Source organism: Bombus flavifrons, chromosome 16, assembly GCF_040668555.2.
Source record: "Bombus flavifrons isolate JBK064 chromosome 16, iyBomFlav1_principal, whole genome shotgun sequence".
Taxonomy (NCBI): Eukaryota; Metazoa; Arthropoda; class Insecta; order Hymenoptera; family Apidae; genus Bombus; species Bombus flavifrons.
The window spans coordinates 8,293,616-8,314,129 of record NC_138457.1 but is presented as its reverse complement, the minus strand read 5'-3'; the positions used below and the strand labels follow the sequence as shown (position 1 = coordinate 8,314,129).

General features: G+C 36.9%; 1 protein-coding gene across 4 annotated transcripts; it reads left to right on the top strand.

Annotated features, from left to right (window-relative positions):
• Positions 1-221: 221 nt before the first annotated feature.
• On the top strand, positions 222-20,410 carry Rab3 (RAS oncogene family member Rab3). 4 transcript variants are annotated; one of them, XM_069129202.1, is made up of 4 exons: positions 222-454; positions 10,809-11,030; positions 14,024-14,314; positions 16,719-20,410. In XM_069129202.1, the coding sequence occupies exons 2-4, from the start codon at positions 10,809-10,811 to the stop codon at positions 16,872-16,874; spliced, it is 669 nt and encodes a 222-aa protein (XP_068985303.1). In that variant the 5' UTR covers positions 222-454; the 3' UTR covers positions 16,875-20,410. The 4 variants fall into 4 exon arrangements, with proteins under 4 accessions (XP_068985303.1, XP_068985301.1, XP_068985302.1 ...); XM_069129200.1 differs by lacking the exon at positions 222-454 and adding an exon at positions 8,945-9,186; XM_069129201.1 differs by lacking the exon at positions 222-454 and adding an exon at positions 9,196-9,410.
• The last annotated feature ends 104 nt before the right edge of the window (positions 20,411-20,514 follow it).

Here is a 20,514-nt window from a genome sequence, read left to right as displayed (position 1 = left end):
ACGGTCGATAAAGGAAACATCTACAGAAGAATTAGTGAGATTCATGCGCATTGTCGTAGGCGCCGACGAACCAGGAAATCAACAAGTGTCCCTCCCCCGTGAAACGGGGTTCTATCTCCGGTTTCGAGATGTCAGTCGGGTTGCCTGTGGCGCAGGCGCGGCCTTTCTCGGGATTGGTCCGAGGACGGGCGGGGGTCCACGAAATGGTCGATATTTTAACTATAGCGGGCTACAGTGGCGCGAGGCTTTACCGAGGCCAGTCCAGTCTCTTTAAAATCGTCGCGAAACAACCCCCCGTTGTGCTACCGTGTGTTAAGTCGTGTGTCGGGAATCTCCGGACTCGCGTTTCGGAGTCATTTCATCATCGAAGCGAGGTGCAGGGTTCGAGTGGAACGCGTGGCGTGCAACCCTACTATTCAGCGATCAACAGTGAGAGGATCAACATTTTCAGGAGGTACATGATCGGAGAAACGACTCGTTGGACGGGAAACGACAGAGAATCGTCAGTGTCCATGTCCTCGAGAAGAATCTCGATAACTAGACTTTAAGCTCGATACATTTCTGCCCGACCAGCCACAGTTCGTCGATAGACCGTTTATTGATTTCTCTCTGTCTCCCCCTGTCTCTCTCCCACTCTCGCGGTTTCCTCTCTCACGCTAGAAACTGTGGTCGTCGAGTCGACTTTTCACGCGCTCTGCGCTTGCATGATCCTCGCTGACAGCCTATTCCTGCTTTCTCGTCGTCCCTGCCTCGCTTCTTTTCTCGATTAACTTAAATCGTTCAATCCAGAAATTCCTCAAATTTTGCTGGCCCTGGTCTAAGACTCATCTCAGGAGCTATCCGTTGCTCCTGCGATGTTGAGATTATGGACCTAGTCGGAAGGTTGCTAAATACGATGGTTAGTTCTATGGCAAGTTTCACTAACCATCAGTGCCGATCCAATCTGTGTGACCTTCTTCCCTCTCTCTTGCTCTCCTGTTACCTCCCTCTCTTTAGCCTTCAAAGGGACGACAGACATGTCAGCTGTGTGATCACGTCGACATTAAAAAGCAGCTATGCCATGCCATCGCATGCAACATAACCAGGAATTATTAACGATCAGGGGTAGACAGGCGACCGAGTTGGCAACGTTATCGGCCGGGCATCGCCGATATCGAGGAATCCAACGTATCGATCCGCACGCGTTTTCGGGATCCAGATTCGAGCGTCACGAGTACGTATACGGAGGCTCCATCTTCCGACTACGTTCATTCTGCCAGCCGCTGAAATCGAAACTGTGTAACGGGCGGCGTGGGTGGCCAGGGGTTGGGAATCGATCTTCCAAAAATATTTGCTCTGTTGCTAGCCACTCGCCACCACCGTTGCCATCATTCCACGGCGCTATGTAATTGTGCTCGATCTATTCGTTCTCCTAATATTTCCGCCATTTTAAGACATATTTCATAACCTGACTCGCCGGTTGAATCTCTTACGATTAAATGCAGGACTCTGATTGTGATTCGTAGAGGGACAGGGTTAGGAAATTGGACAAATTCAAAGGCATATTCCGTCTGTTTGAAACTGTATGGATATCGTGTTTGTAATTGATTTCTTTTCTTGGATGTTCTGTGTCTTTGGTTAGATTTGAGGCGAGGTTAATCGATTCGATTTTTCAGACCACAGAATTTAGTTAGTCGAAAGCTCGAGCTTCTAATTTTTCGTTGCTATTTAAAAAAATTGCATGGAAAATCACTGTTCTTAGATTTTTTATATCTGCAAATTAAGCTCGAAACAACTTGCGTTATAATTGTTTTCATTCATTTGCCGCTGTGTCAACATCGTTTATTTACAAAATTTCGTTGCTTTCGCGTCTACTGTATTTTCAAATTTCGTTTCAAGAATCTTCCATCTTAGCTTCTCAAATTTATTCCACTGTTTGCAAACCCTTTGAGCACAGTTTCATCTGCAAATTAAGTTCGAAGCAACTCTTCTGCCTAGCCTAATTTTTATCGCGAAATATTTCCCAAGAGGCACAAGATTTGTCCAAGCTCCGCCCATCATCTTCTCGGATCTCCGATTCTTTGAAACCACTGGACGATCTGCTCAGCCGATAAAGAAATGTTAGGAGATTTTTTCGCACAGGAAAGAGGCTAACAAAATAGTACACAAGTCGTTGTATTTGAATGTTTTAGTGTCTTTAGTCGGAGGAATTGAATTTAGTCAAGGGTTGAGAGGCTCTTGGAGCACAAAGACCCGTGTGTCAGTCGCTGAAGAGCATTAACTGTGGAAAGGGGCCGAGTGCTTGAAAGATTTCACCATTGAAACTCGCTTCACCGATTCATCGATACTGTGAACTTATTTCTCGGTACTTCAACTTCCCAATGAATTTTGTATTCGTCGGTTCCTTCACGAACAATCTCTTCCGCCCTCTTTCAGGTCTGTTTAACGATAGATCGCGAATAATTTCTCCCATCTTACTTCGTATTCGTCAACCAGATCCAACGCAGAATATCTTCCATAACCTTAAAATATCTCTAACCTAAAAATGCAAGTTGGCACATAGCCCACATATTTTCAAATGCGATTTAATCGAAAATGGAGCGTCTTACGAACAAACTTCATTTTATGTTTTCGACTTATTTTTAGGTTATTTTTCTTTTTAGATCGGCACGCACTGGCTTATCGACCGGACGACGAATTTTCGAATCTTCGAAATCGTCCGGCAAATAGATCGCGTACGAAAAGACGAATTTTATTTTGTAGGAATTTCAATCGATAGATTATTTTTCCGCGTTACTTATGCCGAGGAATTGCGCAAGATTTCAAGGTCATGGTACAGCAGGTCACCGAACTCAACCTGACGTTAACTATACACGATTCTATCAAGTTAAAACTGTATCGTGCCGCCGAAGAAAGCTAGTTTCACAGATTCACGCGACGCTCGTTTCTCTTCCTCGCGATATTACGTTAGCAAAGCTCGTGCAACGCGTTATCGCGTCGCTCTGCATGCATTCGTGCGCACCACCTCGGTGTTAACATGTCGCGATACGATTATCGCGAACCTTGTCCTACTTTCTTCGCCACCCACTTGGAGCAACACGCGTAGGTGGCTGAAATTTTTCTCCAGAGTTTCGATATTGCTGAATAGTCTGTCGAACTTGCTGCATTATCATCTTGCGTCGAAAGCTTGCCACTCTGTTCCTCCGATCTTCTTCGCGTCCATCCTCGAGCTTATTTCTTCTTACCATAAAGTAAGCGGCATTTTCGCGTGTACACTCGCGGCATTCGCTATCATCTTCGATCAGAATCTTCTCATTTTGGTCCTCGAACACGCTCGCTGTTCGTTTCTAACGTTGCGTCTTCTTCGTTGAATCTTCAGCATTTTGTGATATTCCACCTATGACGAGACTCGCCATGTCACGAATAGCCAGGAATTGTAAGTTCCTCGTGTCAGTGTTTAGTTGTTTGAGTGGCAAGCAGCGCGATCGCGCTGTTCAGGTTTGGCGTGGGAAAGTGCCATTACGTTTGAACGCTACGGAGGACTCACGGTATTTTGCCCAATATTTTATTACCCATATTAATATTAATATTACCCAATATTTCATTCCTATCTTCTCAATAATTTTTATTGAAGAAAACTTGGAATATTTGTAAACTAATAGTGCGTATATACAGGGTGGTTGGTAACTGGTGGTACAAGCGGAAAGGGGATGATTCTAGGCGAAAAAAGAAGTCGAAAATATAGAATAAAAATTTTTCGTTTGAGGCTTTGTTTTCGAGAAAATCGACTTTGAATTTTGGCTCGGCACGCGTGCGGTACGTTATAACGGATCTCACTGTAGATCGTTGTCTCGATGGAAAAATTAAAAAAAAAGAAAAAAAAATTAAAAAAAAATATTTTTATTCTATATTTTCTATATTTTTCTCTTTTTTGCGTAGAATCACCCCCTTTCCCCTTGTACCACCAGTTACCAACCACCCTGTATAATAAGAAGATGTATTTCGTACAAATTACAAATATGACGAGCGCTATCTTAGTTCTCTTCGCAATCGATGAAGACAAGCGTTGCCACGTTGTTTGCGATTTTTCGACCCTGTTCTTTCAAACACCCTTGGGACTCAAACGATTGATCAAGTAGAAGAAGAACACCAGGTACACGTCGGTCTTTCGTCCACCCGAGGGACGAAGAAAGGGAAGAAAATGCTGTGCAGACTAGCTGACCATATTTCGTTAACAACGATCTTCCTTGGCTCTTAAATGCACAGAGTTGCAACTGCTACAGCAATTGCAATTTCTTTCGCACGTGAAAAGATATTGCGATACCATTTCGCTATTCCAGAATTGCGCAATCTATGGAAGCGGTTGCCTGCGGAATGCGAACAGAGAACGTGGCGTCCGAGGTAGCCTCGCGTGAGAATCTCGAGAGAGTCCTGAGTCGTGTGACGAGATAGACCCAAAATCAATGGGTCATAATTGACCCTATGAAGATATTCGAGTCTGTATCGTTAATCTTATGAAAGTTGTCGGATCTTCGTGATTTCCTACGCCTTGAAAACTGTCTCGGGTCGCTTGTTTCAATCCTGCAAGCGCATGAACTTTGCTTCTTCAGTTTGACGCTTAACGGTGGTCCGAAGAGATGCGAAGAAATGGGTTTTTCGCGAGAAATTATTTTACTTTTTTCTTCGATTTATGATTGTCATAATGCACGTTTATGACGCACATAATATCCCATTTAGAAAAATGGGGAAGTTGAAGAGATCACGTAACTGTGAATAAATGTTTCAGTAGATCGAAATAGATTGAAGAGATCACGTTTCTTCATTTCACCTAACTTTTGCTTCACTCAATTTGCTTTTTTTATTTTATTTATTCTTTCAGTTTGTTAATTTTTCAATTTATCTTCTTTGTTTTCTTTATCCTTTCAATTTATTAATTTTTTTAACTTACTTAAAAAATACAAAAGACGATTTCGAGTGGTCCCACGTCCATAGCTAGCTTCCACTATGACGTTAGTAGGTTTCTTCAAGTTTCATAGTCAGTGCGATATAGTTAGAGGGGAAGATAAGAGGTTGGTTATCGAGCAATTCTTCTTGGGTTATTTGTTGGAAGTCTGGCGAGCGTCTGCATGCTCTTTTATCGAAGGGATGGCAGTAGCTTTTAGTTGGACGAGCATCGTAGAATGAAGCGAGGCGGAAACGATAGGACTTGAAATCCGAGGGAAATCTGGTAGCTATGGCTGTGTGGCTCGGCCAAGAAAATCGATAAGAGCCTCCCACCCCGAAGTAAAAATCTCTCTCTCTCTCTCTCTCTCTCTCTCTCTGTCTCTCTGTTTCTCTGCCTCCACGTCCAGTTTATTTATAGACTCTCCTCTTTTTAAATTTATTTTACGGAATAACTGCACACGAAATCGCAGCTGATCCTTCGTTCAGCGCTACATTTCGCTCTTAGACCTTGTAATCGCTGACTCGATCGAAGGTCGAACGTACGGTTTTTCAGAAGAATTCGTCCTTTCTCGTTGCGACGTTCGTCCCTTGCATTTTCAAAACTGGATCACTTTACTTTTTTTCTTTTTTCTTCTTTTTTTTTTGATCGATTCATTTGATCAAGTTGGTCAACCAATAACTTCAAAATATTTTCTCGTTTCTTTTTTTTTTTTTTTTAACTGAAGGTCTCTTTTCAGCGAAGAACAGGATCATAAGCGTTTGCAAATTGATTTGGCAGATCAATTTTTGATCGAATCGTAGGAGGTTCGGTGGTCTTTTGTTTTTTAAAATCGCAGATTTCTTCCTGTGGAAGAAGAGAACCGTAAACGTTGGCAGATCTCTCTTTCTCTTCTTTGTTGGTGGCAATGGAAGAGAATGACAGTTTTTACATTATCGATGTTGCTGTAGCAGAGTCAGGGCAGCTGGAAGGCTCGTTTTACGTGGTATTTGTAATTCATATTGTAGAACTGGAAATTCCATACGAATAGCAATGACACCATCTGGAATTATAGGATGGTACGTGTCATTCCTATTATATATGCACCACAGTAAGAGCCAATGTCTGTCTAAGAAGCATTAAGTCGGATCACGAACTTGTAGGAACAGATATTTAAGGGTTTTTGTTTTTGTACGTGGGTACAATGCACGTGGATCGACGATATGTATAGCCGCACCTGGCACCCGGAAAAAGTCACGGACGCGGAACTCGTTGTCTTCCTATCGACTTAGGAAGCAACTGACGATTGCCAACCACCGATTCGCTGCCACTTCCACGGAACAACTCGATTCAATTCACGGTCGAGGAATGTTCGTATTTGGTATTTGATTTTTAGGAAAAGTTATCGTTATCGTTAATTTGCTGATGTTGCTAATAAATTCTTAAGGAGTTAGCTAATTGTTATTATAAATCTGATTGTTATACTATTATATAATATAATATCATTATATATTTTGCAATTATGTGAGTGTTACTTATATTCAATGAAATAATATAACTATAATTATAGTTATATGAGTATTAGTTATATGCATATATATATATTGATTTAATCTAATAATATTAAATAATATAATATTAGATAATAATATATCTCATATTAAATATATATATATATGAAACGTAATATAATACTATTACATATTGTAAAATATTTATATATTTTTAATATTAAAGGAATATATTATTTTTTGAATATATACTATTTAACTATTAATAGCTAACTGCTATTATAAACCTGATTGTAATACATTACAATAAATAATAATATTATATATCATAATATATATATATGTTTTACAATTACATGAATATTAGTTATATGCATGTATATATTTAATAGTAGATATATTTTATATAATAATATTAAATAATACAGTATTAGATAATAATATATCTAATATTAAATATACATGTATGAAACATAATATAATACTATTATATATTGCAAAATATGTATGTTCTTTTTTAATATTAAAACAATATATTATTTTTTAAATATATATTATTTGGCTGTTAATAGCTAACTGCTATTATATACCTGATTGTAATACATTACACTGTATAATACCATTATATATTATAATATATGTATATATATTTTACAATTATATGAGTATTAGTTATATTCAATGTAATAATGTAAATATAATATATATATATATATATAATATTGAATATATTAAATATACATACGCATGCAAATATAATATTAAATATATACACACACACATATATGTGTCATATTATAATAAAAGTTATATATTATGATATGCATATATTTTTTAATATTAAATATATATATATAAAACACAATATAATACTATTATGTATTATAAAATACATAAATATTTTAATATTAAATATATGTTATTTATTGAACATAATATATTACTATATTATAAATTTATTAAAAATAATATATGTTTTTAGTATTAAAAAATATGTATATAACTAATACTAATATTAATATAATATGATTATATATAAATTATAAGCCTACATTATTGTTAGTTAACTGATGCAAGAAAATCGTGCGACTAAAATTACAATGGACCTCCTTCTTCAACCTATCGTATTGGGTCGCCCTTACTGCTTCGAATAATTGAAATATTTGGTGATCGATGAGTGGTGGCTCGGTCGAGCCCACGTGCTTTTTGTACGGACCTGTAGTTGGAGGTTATCGGGTTTGACTGTCCCCATTGTGGGATTATCGATCATGTGGTCGGTCATGGCTACAGATGTGCCGCCAATTGCATTCAGTAATGTACACGGTGTACAAAAAGAAACGACCTCTACTGATCGCGAACAAATTGAAACGTATTTCATACGAACATATTGACAAAACTATGTTCGATATTATTAATAATAATTCACAATTGAAACTATTTCAGTGATTAAACAATATTTGTATCTTTTTCTACACGTGCAACACGTAATTGCACATAGAATTAGAAAGAAGTGTTTCCAAATGTAAGAACAAATTTTTGCTATGTTTCACGCCAGCAGGATGATTTCTAACGTCTACAGGATGATTCAAACGTGCTGTACCCTTCGCGGTCTTTCAATCGCGTCAATACGAATGTTCCACGGAAGATTGGAAAACAACGTTTGGAAAAATAACTCGCAAGTGACAAGATAACGACGATAAATAACGAGATAGCAAAAACTAGGTAGATTAGAATGTGAACGCGTTGGACGTAGATCGAAGTGGAGATGCCTGCGTCGAACGATGCTAGACCGATGCAATTTTTTAAATCATCCTGTACATCAGACTTTTGTCTTCTGCAATTGTAGAGATGTTATAACGTTGATAGCATCGAGCAAAGAATAATTTACAATTGACATTAATTGATAGGCAAACGCAATAGACGAAGCAGACAATGGCACCGCACGTGTGACATTCTTCTTCCAGCCCTGCGTGGGCGTGTTCACACGTATCAGGAAACCGCGATATCGTGGAAAGAACAATGACAAGAAACGGGCAAAAACGAAAGAAACCACAAACATAGCCACGTTGGCCATTCGTCTATCAGTTAGCCATTTCCCAACTAATTGGAACCTCGTTGCTCTTGTCACGCCTATTGTGCCTTTGTGCCAGATCATCGTAGAAAGTGTCGAAGAAAAATGACGAAAAACAGTGTACCGCTTCCAAGTCCGAAATGAGTTTTCGTTTAGTGGAATCGTCTTAAAAATATTCACGGATTGTCGATTTGCTAAAAAAATTGTGTCCACGTGCCTTTGTGTGGCTCGTTTTAATTCCGACTGAATATTTGCCATTTATTTCCAAATCAGAGGTTAACAAAATTATGAAAAATAATTGCACCTGTGCTTTCTCGTTATTCTGAGAAAAAGATTCTCCTAGAAAAGTCTTCGTAATTTATTTTTCCATCGAAATTTATCGAAAAAAGTGACAGTTCGTATATTTTCTGTCGAGGGAAATTGGGAAAAATTTCCATCGAAATTTCCATCCGCGTGTTTACACGTTCTCCATAATTTTGGAATTTCAAAGTAATCGGATCCAAGTTATCGAACATACTACCGGGAAAAAATTAAATTCTGAAAAAATTGGTTGCTGGAAAATGGCAGACGAAGAGACGAAGAGTCAAACAGAGAAATCAACGAAAAATAGCAGGCCACCTGTCAAGGACTCCGTGTTGGAACTTAGGACGAGGATGACTCGACTGATGTCCATCGTCGATATTACCCCGCACAGCAAACTTCCGGTACCGGCATGCGTTTCTTTCGTCGCGATAACGCTAATTGCTATGTTGCAGTGTTGCTCGATCGAAGGTGGCGAACGCGTCGTGGAAAATTCATAGTGGCTTAATCGACAGTGAACAGCCGGTGAAAGCGTTAGACAGAGTCGCAGAATGCTAACAGAGATACTCTAGAGAATCGAATTAGCCTCTTCTTGTCGATTTTTCTAGAAATGTGGGCCTTTAGGAGGGTAGGAACTTCGAGACAATGTTGCAAATTTATTAGAAAATTGTTTTCTGAATATACTACGTGTTATACAAAATATATTGAAAAATGTTAAAATAAAAATTTGTTATTTTCCTGGAAAATTGCTCGATGAAAAATTGTTGCCTTTGCTATTTGTTGTGGGAAATTATTAAAATTATTAAGACCAGGGTTAGGTTGTGTCTTGATACGTACTTTTTCTTATGAATTCCGCGACAAATCGTTTGCTTGGAAATGTTGCAAAAATGAGTCATACATTTGAACGTAGTCACAGGTACAAGTGGCAGAAATTGCAACATATTGTACCATTACTTGTTATAATAATAAACTTTCAAAATACATATAGTATCTAAGCATATTTGCATGTTAAATTTCTTCCAAACTCGATAAACATATGCCACACGTTTATAAATAACGCTAAGTGTACTGATAAAGTTTCGTCATATTTTGTTTTCGATCTGTTTGCAACATAGTTGGCGTAACGTACGATACAACATATTCACAGGCAATTTTTCTAATAAATTTTTAAATAGCGACGTAATAAGTTATACGATACGAATGAACGTACAGGGTGTCCGAAAAGTCAAGCGAAGTTTGAGAAAAATAATCGCAAGATATTATCGAAATATTAATTTGCATATGGACATAATACATGTAAATATTGCACATAAAATTATGATACGAAAGAAGCGTATATAAATTACGTTGTCATATATAACATAAATTGACGTTGTCATTAGCGAAGTACAAAAACATGGCTGAAAACATAAGAGTCGAAGGACAATCACATTAGCAAAACGGTAACAGGCTGCTGCACATTGGTGCACGTTACTGCACGTGCATCAAATGTAGACTGAAAAAAAGACACCCGATAGATCTTGTTGGATAACAATCGCATATGTTCGATAATGTATGATACCACGAACAATTCATCGAGTTAAGCCTCGAAGTGCATTCCATTTGTCTGTAAATTTCAGTCGTATACTCGCAAACCTATCGACCAAATATGACAATACGAGTGTGTGTTATGGCTGAATGAGATTGTGGTTATGCAGCTTGAGATTACGAATCGTTCATTTGCTGTAACAGTGACATAACCTAAAAGAGTTACGAGTTGAAATGTTCTTACAGTTTCGTGATGATGCAATAGCGACGCTGCTGCCCTCGCGCGACGAATTTCCCAACTTCACTCAACGCACTTAACGGAACACTGTTTTCTCTACCAATAGCTTGTTAATTAAACGAAATGTCAATAACTCGAGAACGATGAACTTCGAGTTGTTGCAGCAAACGAACGAGATTGTGTCTAATGTGGAATAGGCGAGATGTAACTACGAAAAGAGGTAAAATAAAGATCATTTACGTAATGTGGAACTCTTTTTAGATGGCCGGCCAGGATCCAAAGTTTCAGAAGGAGGCCGCGGACCAGAACTTCGACTACATGTTCAAGTTGCTGATCATCGGCAACTCGTCGGTCGGCAAAACGTCCTTTTTGTTCCGCTACGCGGACGATTCCTTCACCTCGGCCTTCGTATCGACCGTGGGCATCGATTTTAAGGTGAAAACGGTCTTCAGACACGACAAAAGGGTCAAGCTACAGATCTGGGTCAGTATTACCCCGTACGTTTTTCCCCTTGCTTTTCCACTATCTTATGTTATGTTATTTCTTTCTTCTTACAATTTATGGCGAGAATATTTTAAAAATTGAAAAATGTGCAAAGAGAATAAATGAGTTTTATCACGGACAGTATATTTATTAGGTGACAGAGTAGGGTCGATACTTTTTGAAGAGAAAAAACCTTATCAACGAAACTGAATAATATTTAAATAATTCTTTTGTTCACTTTGATTCAACGTTATATTTTTGAACAAAAATTTCGATCAAATTTGTTAAACTTAAACGAGCAACATGTTGAAAAAATGTTATCTTAGACAAAGTGTAAAATGCCTGAAACCTGCCTGTCTATGAGAAGATTGCTACTTGTTATATTTATTTATGTATCTTAATTATATCGTTTTGTCCATTTTGTATTTTTTAGCTGCTATTTTCTTTTTTTTTTTTTTTTTTCTTTATTTTCATTCACGACTCCAAGTGTAGTATCTTTAACGTCATCAGGTGAATTGGTCTGACGACCCACGGGTATTCATTTAAACGGTATCTACTAAATTATGCCAAACTTCGTCATAATTTGTTTGCTAGATGATACCTGGTACAGATTACGTAGGATTAGATTGCTTCGAGGAGATACGATACATGTTATGAAGCCTCTGTTGAGTGTGTGTGTCAAAACTCGCCAAACATAAAATTTTAAGACGATAACCCTAACGACCTAACCTCAACCTAACCCTAGTAACACTTAACCTTAAACTGAAAGCACCGAAAGTTGGACTGTGACTTGAACGTATTATCACGTACATCGTAGAATAACTGATATTTCATAAAGGTCAGTACACAATGGCGAGAACTTTATACGAGTTAGATGAAAGTTTCTCATCAAGAAGACGTACTTTTTCCAATAAACAAATTTCAGGTGAACAAAAATGGCGGCTTCTTCCAGCCATTTCCGGTCCCACGATTTTGTAATTGAATTTTCTGATAATAGGAATCGTATCTTATCACAAGACACGAATCGCAACGAATTTTCAAGCTGACGATTCGTTTCTGAAATGTGGGAGATCAAAGAACTGAAAATTCACTCGGATTTTGTTTCAGTCCGATGACGTACATCTTTTAGGTTAGCAACTAAGTGATTGCGGATTTTGTCAATACCACCTAATGACAAAACCCGCAATCACTTAGTTGCCAACCCAACAAATTATAATCTAAAGTTGCTGCTGGATGTTTAAGGCTGGTGCCCACGAAAGAACGTTGAGTTGCTCGACCCGCCATTCCCAGAAACTAATTGTTGCCTCAATTTGACAATTTGTCGCGACTCACCTTTCGTCGTACGAAATCCCTCGGGGCAAAAATTCAGTTCCAACATCCATGGGATTAAAATTAAGGTGCAATAATATTGCCGGGTTGAATAATAATTATGATATATCCAATATTTATATAAATTAATGATATTGTGTTGGCAACTAAGTGATTGCGGGTTTTGTCATTACCACTTAATGACAAAACCCGCAATCACTTAGTTGCCAACCAATAATACTAACAAAAGTTATAATAACGCAATAATAATAATAATAATAGATTACATAAATAATATACGATATGAATATTCAGTATAATATTGCTTTTTCCATATGTTTCAATTTATTGGAAAATAAATATTTCACTGTTTCCTCTGGCTCGGTGTTCCCAACTAATTGTCCATATTTTCCATTTATTGCAAAATATTTTCAACGTACTCTTCCTGCTTCTCTTTTTAATTCGTTGTTTTCAATTTATTCCAATTGTTTTTTTTTTTTCCCTATTTGTCGATCGAATTTGCACAGAGAAATTAATAGAGAACAGCTATAGGCAGCATGTTCTCTCTTCGATTTGTTTTGAAATATTAAAAAGCTTGAAAGGACAGAAATACTGGTAGAGGAAGAAGTATATTTTTAAGCGATAGATCGTTTTACAGTTATACACGTGAAATAAAGCCGAAGGGCAAATGTAAATTCGATCGACAGATAGGAAAAAGAAAACAACTGGAATAAATTGAAAAGAAGGAATTAAAAAGAGAAGCAGAAAGAATACGTTGAAAATATTTTGTCAATAAATTGTAACGTTCATCCACAAGCACAGCGTACCGCACGTGGCTTCATTTATCAACCGAATCGAACGTTATCGCTTCCTTGTTCAAGACACTCGTAGTAATCGTAATTTATTCCATCGTTTTCAAACAATAATTATTTAAACAATATTTTTCATCAATGGTTCAAGATATTACTGCTGTTCTTTTAATAACTTCTTTTAATTTTCTTTTAGAGAAAAATTTACCAATTTCACAAATGGTGTACCAATTATTTCAGTACGCTGATAATTGCTTTTTAACTTTTGAAAATTTCTACTGGAAATTTGTTGCTTCTATTATCCATGTTAATTATTGCAGAGAATATTACCGTTTATTTCCTTGAATATTAAGGGAATTTATTTGATTTGTTTCTAAAATTAAATACAGGGTGGTTGGTAACTGGTGGTACAAGCGGAAAGGGGGTGATTCTACGTGAAAAAAGAAGTCGAAAATATAGAATAAAAATTTTTCGTTTGAAGCTTTGTTTTCGAGAAAATCGACTTTGAATTTTGGCTCGGTACGCGTGCAGTACGTTTCCGTACTTCCCGCTTGTACCACCAGTTACCAACCACCCTGTATATTAAAATGCTCACAGAAAATTCGTCAATTAATTCTCACTTAATTTTAAAATTCGCAGAAAAGCTTCTCATAATTTTATTATTCCTGTCAGAATTATTGTACTTCAGAAAATATTACTATTCATTTGAATTAATTATAATTGAATTGATTTTATTTATTTATTTGTTTCAATGAATTTTTTAATTCACACAAACAGACTTATTAGTCCCATCAATCGGTATATTTCTAGTTGTTATTTAATAACCTTGAAAGTCATAAAAGGCTAATTTTAATCTGAGGATCTGTTTTATTGCAGGATACCGCAGGTCAAGAAAGATACAGGACGATAACGACGGCCTACTACAGAGGCGCGATGGGCTTCATCCTAATGTACGACATCACAAACGAGGAGTCGTTCAATTCGGTGCAGGACTGGGTCACACAGATCAAAACTTATTCGTGTGACAACGCTCAGGTTATCCTGGTTGGCAACAAGTGCGACATGGAAGACGAAAGGGTGATAACTACTGAAAGGGGCAAGCAATTGGCGGACCAATTAGGCGTCCAATTTTTTGAGACATCGGCTAAAGAAAACATCAACATCAAGGTGAGCCCAGAATCTGAACCATCTTCATTCGTTTATAATTAATTTATAATCACATTGTGAATTCTTATAAAAATTCATATTTTGACAAATATTTTGATGAAAAGACTTTTAAGATTATAATATCATAATATTAGCAAATACTAAGATAGAATTTCATATTGACATATAAACTAATAAAAAACATTGTCTGACTAATGAATTTCTCAGTTTTTGTTAATATACAAATTTACATAAAGTCAGACGAACGAATGAAATAACAAGGAACGTAGGATTTTTAATTAAATTTTGAAACCGTTCATTTGGCCTGGTAAGGTTAGCGTCAAACTAAAGCCAAGTTCCAATAGATCAATTTTTCATCCTAAAGAAACTTGGCTTTAGCTTAATTGCCCTTTGGAGACATCAGAATCTTAGATGGCTTTTTATTCAGCGAACCTTGATTCATCCACTTCATTAGAACTCAGCTTTAGCTTCGTTATCACTTGGATACACACAAGAATCAGGAATGCTTTTTATTCGTTTATGAGCTAAAGCAAAATTTTAGTAGAATTCAAAATTACCATTGCTCGTTTCATTAGAACACGGCTTCGAATTGATTACCATTTGGAGACACAAGAATCAGGAATGTTTTTTATTAGTTTATGAGCTAAAGCCAAATTTTAATAGAAGCCAAAATTGCATTAGGATTTGGGTTAAGCTCAAAAAATTAGCCTCTTTAAAATTAGTTCCAGAGATCTATTATTCTTTCTTCATGGAAGTCATACAAAGTATTCTACCAATGGTTAAACACCACGTCAATTTTCATTTTTCTTCGACTGTTTACCCAGCCCATTATCCTACCCAATACATAACTATCACGCGGTTGAGAAGGTTATCGCGTCACGTTTCTACATTTATTTCCATCCGCGATGGTGTGTGTAAACAGTGCGCCATTACCTTCGACCAGGCATCCTCAATTACCGCTCATCTACACCCATTAATCATCCCAACACGACGGGTCAAACCTATTGGCACTGGCATATCGACGTACATTCGATCGATTTTTCTGCCCACGGGTATCCGCGTCTACCTTTAGACCGCGTGACGTACATGAGATTTCAGCTTTTCTATTGGAAAACACCTTGGTATCATAAAACGATAGCAAGGCAAGCAATTTGTAGAGGATTAACGATGATTTTTAGTGTTTTCGTTACTGAAAGTGCTGTTCAAACAACGTCAAACAATGTCAAACAACGTCAAACAACGTCAAACAACGTCAAACAATGTCAAACAACGATAAAAGATATTATACGAGGTCGAGTAACATTAAACAATGTGAGAAAAGGACGTCAGAAAATGTCAGGCGACGTGAGACAATATCAAACAACGTCAAACATTCAATACGTATGAAGGTTTACAGATATTGAGCAAATTGAAGTATCAAGAGAATCGCATGTTATGTTGTAAATATGATTGGTCCTATAAGGAATATTGAGCCAAGATATGAAACTTATCAGATGTCTACTGTTTGAGTAAACGTGTAAAGTCTGCGAGAAGAGTTAGGGCCACAGAGTAGAGACATTGTTGAGCTGTTTTCAATTGTCGATTGACCACGAATTATTTCTATAGCAAAAGTAGAAGAAGACGAGCTATATATCTATTTTAGCCTTAGATCAAGTCAATATCTACATTACACTACACAGAGGTTACACTAAATTTTTTAGAAGTAACTTAACACTTCGATGGCCGCATATTTCGACGCAGATCTTACTGTCACTCGCTGATTGCTGTAATCTACTTTTCACCTCTTGAGAAAATTCCCTCGAATCCATCGTCATGATTGAATTTTTATCGTGTTATCCCAATTTATTTTGTACGCCTATGCGTTATATGAATTTCTTTATTTACTTGCCGATTGTTACATCCATACAGTTACAGAAATTGGGATTATAACCTTCTTCTGACCATTCGCTTTCACTGAATCACTGAAAAGTCATGTAAAAGTTTGACGACGACCAACTGACTGACGGTACAAGTGTTAAACAAAATTGAGATTCGAACAGGCCAAATCTGTGTACGTGAGGTTCAGAGTAAGCCAATATTAGGTTAGGTTAGGTCAGGTTAAGTTAGGTCAGGTTAGGTCGGGTTAGGTTAGGTTAGGTTAGGTTAGGATCTTTTAGAAACAAGGTAAGGAAGATTGATATTAGGACGTAGAATTAGACTGTATCCAGATTAACTATGTGACTCTATGAGAAGTTAGATCTACAAATGTGTCCTTGTTTGAAAAGAGGGTGTGAACCAATCTCCGCTAGTGGATCATTAATCACACGATCGCATCAATTAGTACAGCTCAATTACTCGGCATCTTTTTCCCCCTATGTTCCTCAAATATCAAGGCAATTAAACCGAAGGAAATTCCATTTTACAGACGGTATTCGAGCAGCTGGTGGACATAATATGCGACAAGATGAGCGAGTCCTTGGACAACGATCCGACCTTGCTGGCGGGTGGAATGGGTCAGGCGAAGGGTCAACGACTCACCGATCAGCCGACCAATCCAACGGACGACAATTGTAATTGCTAAGAACATGGACGCCCATCTAATTGCTTTGCAAGCATAATAAGAAGGATAGGAATGAGTAAGAAGAAAAACAAGAAGAAGGAGATGAAGATGAAGATGAAGATGAAGAAGGGAAATGATGAAGAAATATTAGAAAAAAACGAGTGTATGTCTGTATATGTATGTGTGAACGTTTGTGCACGTGGTCTTGTGTGTATGACGAGTGTGTAGCTATGCGTGCGAGTGTGTAGCTATGCGGGAAAAGAGCAAGTGAGAGAGAGAGAAAGAGAGGAGGAGGAAGGTCGAGTGATAAACGCTGGCTCTAGTTCACTTTGTTCATCGTTCCTTTGACCTATGTTTCCGGCCGTTCTTCGTTCTGCTCTTTTTCTTTCTTCCTTTCTCGATCGATATATTTATATATGTGCACATAAATAATGTATATGCACAGGGCGAACCGTGCTACTCCATTTGACGAAGATTGCGTCCCGTGTTGATAAAACGATCGTTGAGAATCCGAAGCAGAAATTTGGTAAATTTCGAATTAGATAAACGTCGAGTCGTTCAGACCTAACCTATCTTTTATCATTACACCGATTTGGCCATACTGTTCTTTGGGATAATTTGGTTCAATCGCTTTGGTCTTGTCTATAATCTATCCTTTGTTATTACAACAATGTGGGAATTAAAGCTATTGGAAATTAATTTTCGTAGATTTGTTTAACTTTGAATATCGTACTGGATAATAACTTTGAATTCCTTCCTTTTAAGTTCTTCACTCATGTTTCTGTCATTAATCAAATTTGGGAATTTCGATATTTGAGGATCACCCAAACTTGAAATTTTCAACGTGCAAAGTTACTCTTCACAATAATTTCAATATCTATGTTTTAGTTTCTAACCTATCTTTTGCCATTGGCTCAATTTGGGAATCTAATTACTTGAGAATTATAACTTTATGATATTTAATAGTTTCAACAATATTTTGTATATTTTAATGTTTCGTTTCTAATTCATAAATTGTTTATTAGTAACCAATCACTTTTAATGGAACTTTTTATCCCAGAACGAAAGAAGATTTGATCCCCACTGTGTTAAGGATAGTTCCACTTCTTACCGTAAGAGACGCTGCTATCCTTTCACGCATTATAGACCACACCTCCTAGATTAAAAAATCCAACATTTTCCCTCGTTTCTTCTTAGATATTCGATCAGAAGCTTGATGGTCGATTCACTGACGACTGTAGGAGCAATTAGTCACGCGATTCGCCCTGTATACATATATAAATATGTATGATGGTTGTAGCCTGATTACGCGGAGGTGCCATCGAGCTAATCCGAGTCCGATTACGAGCAGACGTTGCAGTATTTTTCTTGGGTTCGACGGGGAAATTGTAAGAAAGGGTCAGACATCGTGAAAAGCTCGAACAAAGAGCAGAATCGCGATATATCTGACCTATATGACGAGGAAATTTATATTTCGTATCTCTACGATTTTGTACCCCTAACAGATTTAAATTTAGCGCCATTCCCAACGGCTCAAGGTGGGGATACGTTCTTGTCACGCTGTTCATTTTCCATCTTTCTCATTGGAATACGAATTCGCTGAATGAAAATTTATACAAAATTGATACTCGTAAATTGAAAAAGGAGAAATATTACTTCCTTTGGTTTCAAAAATTGTTTTAATTAGACAGAAAATTCTGCTCGATTCATCGACGTGAGTAGGACAATAACGAAAGAGCGAACCATTTGAAGTGAAACGGAACGTGAGTGCATCGAACCCAAATTGATCGAAATAATTCATCCTAAGACTCGGTTTCACTGCAAATGAGACATTCCAATGGCGGGTCGTTCGAACAAGCAGCCATGTTTCTTAGAAATATTTCTCAGGGACAAACTGATCTCACCCGCCATTTTTCCAATCTTCTTTTCACGGATCAGTTTGTTTCTCTGAAGATCACTGTAATTCGTTTCGACGGAGCATGAATTATTAGATAACGATGATCTTTGACGATTTCATGCGCAGCTGCCTCGATAACCAAGAATTTTCAACGAAGAAGCGCCTTAAGTCCCTTTCACACTTGAAAAATGTACAATGTTGAAAATGAAGTTATGACATATCTATTGAATGTGAGTCAGATTGAATTTTGTTGCGTTTGGGATAGGATAACATAATTTAACCGATTTATGGTTAAAATTATTTTTTCAGGCGTGAATGGGGCTTAACACATTCGCTGCTATTGACGCATATGGTGCGTCAATTCAGTTATCTTCGATTTTAAAAGATTATTATATTATAATTAATCGATAAAGGTACAAGATAGCGAACAGGATATTGATTTTAATTCTTGAAAATTTTATACTAAAATCATTTTTCTTTAATTAATGCAATTGTACTCGTTTTTGTTATTAATTTCAATACTAATGTCCTTTTCATTTAATAATTATATTTCATAAAATTCTCAATTTTCGCATCTTTTCCCAATTATCGAAAATCAGGAAAAATATATTCTTACCAACAACAATCGAAGAATATTTTTCAATTCATTTTTACACAGTCCATGAAACATTCGGATCGTAAAAGGGCTAATAAATAGCAGCGAATGTGTTAATAAACACTTCTGAATTCGCCATGGCGCAAATCGTCGAACAAAAAGTTGCAGCTCTGGTGAATAGAATTTGCAAAAAAAAAAAAAAAAATAAGAGTTGAAATATATCTGTATGTGTTGTATTCTCAATGGCGTTTCCTTTCTTCTTATAGAGGAACTCGATTTTTTCTGGAGGCTGTTCTCCCTCGAACCTATTATTCTCGACGACGTCGATCTGATGCACAACTTTCAAAACTTTGATCCTCGAAGGCTCGATCGAAGCTCGGGCACCTGAGACGATGTTAATAGAATTGTTGCGACGGCTGAAGTACGGTGACGTGGACGCTCGACACACTTGTGGATCGTGAATATTTTTCTTCTTTTTCTTTTTTTTTTTCTTTTGAAAGAATTTCTTCGAGAAAAATTCGTAAAAGTCTCGTCTTCCATTGGGAGGCTTTCGTTTTTCTTGAAGCTACAAGTTTGCCCATTGAGGTGGGAAATTTTCATAAATTCGTGTGTGTCGGTGCAAGAAGTAGGAAAATTCGAGAATTTCTCACGTTGTGAGAAAATTGTTCGTTCTCTAACAAGATCGTGCAGTTTGGATAAAGACATTGAGGTGAAGAGTTTCCGAGAAATAGCAGAATTCGAGCAACAATTGGAGGGTTGTGTAGTGACTGAAAATTTGTTAATAATTAGAGAATGATTGAATAATTGGGAAATTAGTAACTTAAAAATTAGTGGACAATTGGAAATTTATCAACATTAGGGCAATTGTTCGATAATTGGGAAATTCTTGAAAAATCGGACAATTATTGGATAAGTGAAAGACTATTGAATAATTGGGAATTACTTAATAATTGAATGTTTATAGAGCTCTAAAAAATTATTTATGTTGAAAGATTGTTAATAATTGGAGATTTATTAAATATTTTAAGATTTATCAACAATTAAAAAATTACGTAACACTTTAAAGTTCATTAATTATTGGAAAGTTTAACCTAACAATTCAAGATCCCCTAATAATTAAAAGATTACGAAACTATGAGATAATTGTCCAAAAATATTTCCGAGAACAC